Raw genomic sequence first — 6,867 nt, forward strand, 5'->3', positions numbered from 1 at the left:
AATTAAAATGTTAAGGCATTCTTTATGAATATATATGCGTTTGTAATATAATTTATTAATTTTACACACGTCAATTATTAACAATTCTGCATACGTTGGTAGTTCCATCGAGTTTAACTAAAACTAAGTCTGCACATTTGGTAGTCCTATATCTCAAGTTTAACAAAAGAAAATTTAGAGATAAACCATTTTTATTATTCATAAAACATGATTTATCAATTTCGTATTTTAAAATTCTAAACAATAAGGTTGTTAAATGGAGATAACGCGGCTAAAACTTTACGAAACGTCACTTAAAGATAAAACCATGGCACTTGGCATAGCTACATCTTAGCTGTTTTCTTTTAAACTAAGGTGCAACAACTTGTATAATAATGCAAGTTCATTTATGCATTGTAGAGTTATGCAATGAGCCATAAAAACTGAAGATTATTGTGGTCAAATGATCAAAGAATAGTCAGAATAACCTCTGCAAGACTAAAATGTAAATTATATAAATATTTGAGTCACTTGGTAAAAACTTTCAGCACATGTCATATATAAGATAAGATTATATATTCATTAATTGGTAACACCGAAATTTGTAATCACTTGAAGACAAATTCAGATTCCAGAGTACGTGTCACTTGAAGACATACTTGACGATACCAGGAATATGGACATTCATGAAGTAGTCCTCCCAATCAATCATTTTAGGGTCAAAGTAAAACAAATCCATCTCTACCCCACCTTGTCTTGCAGCTATTTGCAACTTTGCTGTGTTCATATCATCAAATCTGTATGCAGAACAAGCTTGTCTCAGTAAACCAATATTAAACATGTGTTACTCTAGTATATCGCTTTTGCTGCTAATTAATTAACTTACATGCCACTGAAGAACAAGTATGGCTTGTAAAGGTCAACCAACCGCATCACAATATTGATCTTCCTATTGATGTCAAGATACATTCCCTGAAAATACTGGCAAAATGCTGCATTGACTAGCTCGAGCCCCTATTAAAGTGCAAACTAATATGTAAGCACTTTCTGCTTATAGAATTGTTTAGAGAGTAAAAATTATTGACATGAATAGAGGAATTTGGAGTAGAAATTAAGGATTAGAAATAACCTTCAATGGAAGCAAGTAGCGAATGAACATATATCTTTGGAAGCTAGTCATGCTGTTCAATATTGTAACTTTGCCAACCTTGACGTGCTTTCCTTCCTTGTTTACACATGGTTTTGCCGTGAAATATCTGAAGCTGTAGTCTTTGAGATTAAGGTATCTAATTGGATTTGCAAGGGAGGAACCCACATGATATATGGTATCACAAGGTTGATTTGCATGAGCCACCATGGCCGTTAGTATTGCATTCACAACCAAGTCAGCTGGTATCTGCTTCAAACTCAGCATAAATAATAGTACATTGTGTAGCATTTGATTAATTGATATATAGTATATATAATTGCAAGATCGGATTCTTCATTGAGGGACTCACCACGTCAAAAACTGCCTCAATATCCGCAAGAAAGCATGTTAATTTCCCTTTACCATAAGCAACAATTAAACTGTCTATTGTTCTGCAAAAAGTTCCAAGATAAGAAAAATCTTGGTAATGTGTTTACACAAACATTTCATAATATAACGGATAATTGAAAATGCATGCTTAACTAGTGTAACACAATGCGATACATATGCACATGAACATAGTGAATGACATAAAATTTTGTGATTTACCTTACACCTTCAACCCAACCAGGGAAAGGTTCTCTGTAAGTGCTGGTAACAATTGTAGGACGTACAATAACAATGGACATGTTTTCCTTCAGACTTCCTACAAGCATTTCTCCCATTGCCTTTGTAAAGACGTAAGTGTTTGGCCATCCATACATAGTTGCTCTGAAAACATTTGGTTTTTGGGGTTTGTTAGTGTTTAACCCGAGTTACTTGTACCAAGGTATGTGTTGAGATATATAACTAATGTGGCCTTTATAAGGCTTTGGACACTTTCACCCTTTGAGCTAGCTTTTGAGGTGGTGTATCCAAGGTTTTTTACATGGTATCAGAGCTTGAGGTTCGATCCTCACCGCCCCCCACTTTAAAGTGGAATTAAAAATAAAAAGCACAAAAGGTAAACAAAAAATTGGGTCTATGCATAATCCACGCTTCAAGCTCAAAGGGCTCTTGCGTGAGGGGGCGTGTTGAGATATATAACTAATGTGGCCTTTATAAGGCATTGGACACTCTCACCCTTTGAGCTAGCTTTTGAGGTGGTGTATCCCAAAGTTCTTTAGAGTATGCGTGATTACAAGTACTGTTTTCCTTTATACTTATTCCTTTTCAAGTTTTAACATGTGAAGATTTTATGATATTAGAATTCAAGAAAGTGATTCTTAATCATCAAATTGTGTATGGGAGTAACCTCAAAGTAAAATGGAAGTTGAAGATGCTAACCTTTTCATACCTAAGTCCTTCATGGCCATTCTAATATCATCTTCTGTGGCTCCCTCTTCTCGAAGCTGGTTCAACTTCTCTTCCACCACTTTCTTTTCAACATCAATGTCTAGTCCGGGAAATCCATTTAGTGACACACCCAATTGGCATGGATCCTCTGTTATGAGCCCTTCTCTCTCGCCACATACATATGCTGAAGGCGTAGAAATTATATCGATTAATATTGTAAGCCAAGCTTAGGAAGTCTAGTGAAGATATATATACTGAATTACATCGACATAGAGTGCCTTATTATTAAGTACCCTCATTAAATGCGTGCGATTTCACAGTTAAATATTTTGTCATTCCCCCATATAATTGTGAATGTGTTCATAGTATAGACTCTTAATAAAGATTTTGAGTCATATTGTAAGGACCATAACATATATCTTCCAAGCTCGTATTAATTCCTTCCTTAATCTAATTACAATATTTGGACCTTAGACTTCCAATTTAGCATTTTGTATTGGTCAATCAATATTTAGACGTTAAACATGGAAGCTCTACTATGAATTAATTTTGTACAATCAAATTATATGACCACTTCCTCAAATATGTTGGAGAATAATATAAACCATTAAAAAGGTCTTCACACAATAGTGAATACTATAAGATCAACATAATGAAATAACGGAGAAGTTGTTGATGAGAGACTACTATAAGATACAACAAAACGAAATTTGATATAACGAGTGGATTTTGATGAGAGCATCATGATTCATGAGGAATAATTGTGCGAGCTCAATTTGAATACTGACCAGTTGATACGTGGACAAACGCCTTCAGTTTAATACAATTTTTGGCGAAGTTCAAGACATGCTTAACTCCAAATGTATTAATACCCAATGCGACATCGTATCTGCATATAATGATTGACAAGAGTTAAAGTGAAAAATATTTGAATTTTTTAACTGTAACGATTATATAACTGTTGAAAAACACAAATATTGTTGAAAATAATCAAGTGTGAGTGAATAGTGGTGAAGTAAGTCCCATATAAACTAGATTTAGACTAATTGATATCATATAAGTGTAAAAGATGCATAAACCTACCGCCTTAAGGTTTTGGATTAAGATGTGGTGTTAGCCCACTTTTTATGGTTTCTCATTTAGCTCATTGGTGAATAAATTCTTTGCAAAAGTTTTGGGCTATGTGAATAAATTCTTTGCAAAGATTTTGGTCTCCCTCGTACCATTCCTAACAAATAAATATATAAGGTTCTAAATATATGATCCCAAATATATACCTCTCATCGAAGTTAGTTGTCGCAGCTAAATGAACTATAACATCAATTTGATTGCAAATCTCTTCCCGGAGAATGGAGTCTTTCAAATTCAAATCCTCTAGAGATATGTCACCAGGTACCAGAGTCAACTTTTCCGAGATAAAGTTATTGAACTTTGCACCATGATTTTCCTTCAACAATCTAAACAGGTCCTTCCGTATTATCTAACATGAAAATATAATTACGTATCAGCCATAAACTGATTTAGCAGTGAAAGAGAGTATTAGCAATATTTCGTATGTGTTGAGAGAGAATGAGTGACAATAATAAAACTACTCGTTGATTGCATTAAGTTTTGCTCAGATCAATCACGTGCTTTTAGTTTTTGGGATAATTATTTGCTAATTAATATGGTATCATAGTCTATACAATTAATGTTCAGACCTAACATGCACACACCCTGTGCGTCTGTTATTATTACTGTTTTTTAAAACATGTTTTTAGTTTTCAGAACAAAAAAACTCGTTTGGTAAGGTCTATTTTTTGTAAAAAAAAAATTAAAAAACTGTAATTATTGTTTTGTTTTTAGAATCAAATTTAGAGAACATATCTGAATTGTTTTTGTTTTATGTTTTGGCTTTTAACTTTCAAAACAAAAAAAATACAGAAAACAATTATTTCCATAATTATCCTACAAAACAGTATTAAGAACGAAAAAATCAAAACACAATCAAACAGGCCCACAAATTCGCTCTATTCTACCAAACTGAACTGCTTTCAGCAATATAATATGTACTGTACCAAAATTATTATACGTCAAATAACATCAAAAATATTGGTTTCAAAAGAAGAAATGCCGATTTTTTTTTTACCTAGCGAACTAATTAGATTGGGCGGGCCTTGCAAAGAAGCAATTAGTTATCAAGCTTTATTATTGGCAATAACAAAAATATCTCTGAATACTCAAAGTTTCATATCAGAAGCAAGTTTTCAAGAAACTGCTAGGATTTTAGCAAATTCTGCTCTTTAGGGTCGTATTGATTGGTTGTTTACAAGAATTGTCATCCGAATGAGAAATATAAAGCATACCCAACAATTGAATGGCAATAATGAAATTCTTGCAACTACATTCTTCTATTAAAAAATTGAATTTCAACACATGTACCAGTAAAGATTTTCATCATTTTTATGCGTTGTTCATGCTTATAAAAAATCTTGCAATGAGGCGTGTTATAAATATAAGTCAGTGACAAAGATTTTAACATAATTAAATATAATAAAAAATTATTCATATAACTTCATTTAAATTTTTTAAAGAATTGATAGGGAAACAGCTACTATATCTCGGAAAGCATGAAAAACAGAGTAGCACCCAAAAAAAATGAAAAGAAAAAAAACAGAACATCACAAATTGATAGTGATTAACCAGTCCATACATAGAGAAAGAAACGGATATAATAATTTTGTAAAGAATCAATTCCATAAAAAAAGAAGACTTAAGTTATTGAGTAAATACCTATATATTTAATGATTTATATTAGGGATAGGATCCGTTTACAAACTTTTCTTGCAAATTACACTAAGTACAACCAGTCGTATACTGCATGATTAAAATATGACCGGTCGTACTTAGTGTAGTTTGTAAACAAAAAAAAAAATTTATAAATATAACATGTCCCTTTATATTAATATAAGTTTATTGAGCTTCAAAGATGGATAATACACGTACTCACATATATGTAATAATGCTAAAAAATTATTCCACAAAGAAAATAAGAGATTACGAGTCACGTATCTGCGCTAATGCTAAGAAATTATTCCATAAAAAAATAAGGGATTACGATGATCGAATTCCGGACACCTAGACTATAATACATGTAAAAAAATCAATTTGAGCAAAAAGTTAAGCCGGTGAAGTACTGATTATGGTTTATATTAACAAATTTTTTATTTTTATCTTTGGGTGTCTGTGTGTGTGAAAGTCGTTGATAACATTTCTACATTCACCTCATTGTGCAATCGTCGAGTGGCAGATTCAGCATCTGTGGCTCTCAAAAGAAGATAAAGTTTCTTCACATGTGGTTGAACTCTCAGTATTTTCTCCACAAAAACTGCAATAAAATACAAGTAAACAGTAAACACAGCATGAGTAATAAATACACCAAAACGCACACAATAAGCAAGCATAGAAAGAGAGAAACACTTTTGGCAAGGAAGCCAGTGGCACCAATGACCAGAACATGCTTCTCCTGAAGGAACTGGGTTATGCTTCTCATTTCCATTAGAAGAAAAATTAAAGTATGAGTACAATAATAAAGATATCAAATGTGGATCTTCAAATGAAACAAAGAAAGACACTTTGATGTAGGTGAAACGTAATGTCCCAAATGGCAATACCATATATAGGGAAAAGATCGATCCTGTGATAAGGCACATGCATGCCTGTGGTCCCGTTTTCTGTGCTTAATATCCCATTCCTACACGTCAATACATTATGTAGGTAAAAGTTGTGAATGTGTCTCTTAGTTAAGGGCTCGTTGAAGCTAACGTAGCTGCCACTTCTCTGCAAATATTAATGGTTCCTGCAAAACTATTGACTCCTCGGTCTGAATCATGATAAAGGTCCCCAAATAATAGGAATAAAATTATTCATTTTTTATTATATTTTTTTCCCTTTTTACCTTATGAGTTATGATATCAACCTGAATTTTTTAGGGGGAGGGGGGAATAGTGTTAAATACGTATAATATAAAATTATTAATATGTTTCCACTTAACAATTTAAATTTTTAGATGAGATAGTTGTTTATTATAAAATTCTCTTGTGTGAGAAAGTGTGTTAAAGAGATATAATATAAAAACTTATACATCACTTAACAACTTATACTTTTATGTTGAATTGATTAACGGATGTGTTAGAAATGTATAATATAAAATCATACATCACTTACCACCTTGAGCTATTGGATAAGATAATTGCTTATTATAATATTAGAGCCAAAGTAATCACAAGTTTGATCCTCAACACCCTTCACTTTCTAGTGAAATTATGTCACCACAAGGTAGAAACAAAAATAAATGATTCAAAAAATATAATATAAACCATTGAAGAAGGCTTATCACTTAACAACTTGAGTTTTTAATTTAGATGATTGTTTTACGGATTAAA

The 6,867-nt window shown here is 32.3% G+C and overlaps 1 protein-coding gene across 1 annotated transcript; it reads right to left on the reverse strand.

Moving 5' to 3' along the window:
* Positions 1–622: 622 nt before the first annotated feature.
* On the reverse strand, positions 623–5,987 carry LOC133288613 (fatty acyl-CoA reductase 3-like). Its single transcript, XM_061486414.1, has 10 exons — positions 5,903–5,987; positions 5,707–5,810; positions 3,721–3,923; positions 3,232–3,332; positions 2,435–2,627; positions 1,718–1,879; positions 1,479–1,560; positions 1,109–1,375; positions 866–993; positions 623–776 (listed from the first exon to the last, which is right to left on the reverse strand). The coding sequence occupies exons 1-10, from the start codon at positions 5,979–5,981 to the stop codon at positions 623–625; spliced, it is 1,473 nt and encodes a 490-aa protein (XP_061342398.1). The 5' UTR covers positions 5,982–5,987.
* Positions 5,988–6,867: the final 880 nt, after the last annotated feature.

Source organism: Gastrolobium bilobum, unplaced genomic scaffold (genome assembly GCF_033153095.1).
Source record: "Gastrolobium bilobum isolate Gb01-03AN ecotype WA unplaced genomic scaffold, APGP_CSIRO_Gbil_v1 utg123070, whole genome shotgun sequence".
In the NCBI taxonomy this organism is placed as follows: Eukaryota; Viridiplantae; Streptophyta; class Magnoliopsida; order Fabales; family Fabaceae; genus Gastrolobium; species Gastrolobium bilobum.

Excerpts from the sequence above, each read along its gene's own strand:
- LOC133288613 (XM_061486414.1), bottom strand. The coding sequence starts at position 5,981 with ATGGAAATGAGAAGCATAACCCAGTTCCTTCAGGAGAAGCATGTTCTG. Across the intron at positions 5,811-5,902 it reads CACTGGCTTCCTTGCCAAAA|TTTTTGTGGAGAAAATACTG; the intron begins GTGTTTCTCTCT and ends ATTTTATTGCAG. Across the intron at positions 777-865 it reads TACTTGTTCTTCAGTGGCAT|ATTTGATGATATGAACACAG; the intron begins GTAAGTTAATTA and ends TTCTGCATACAG.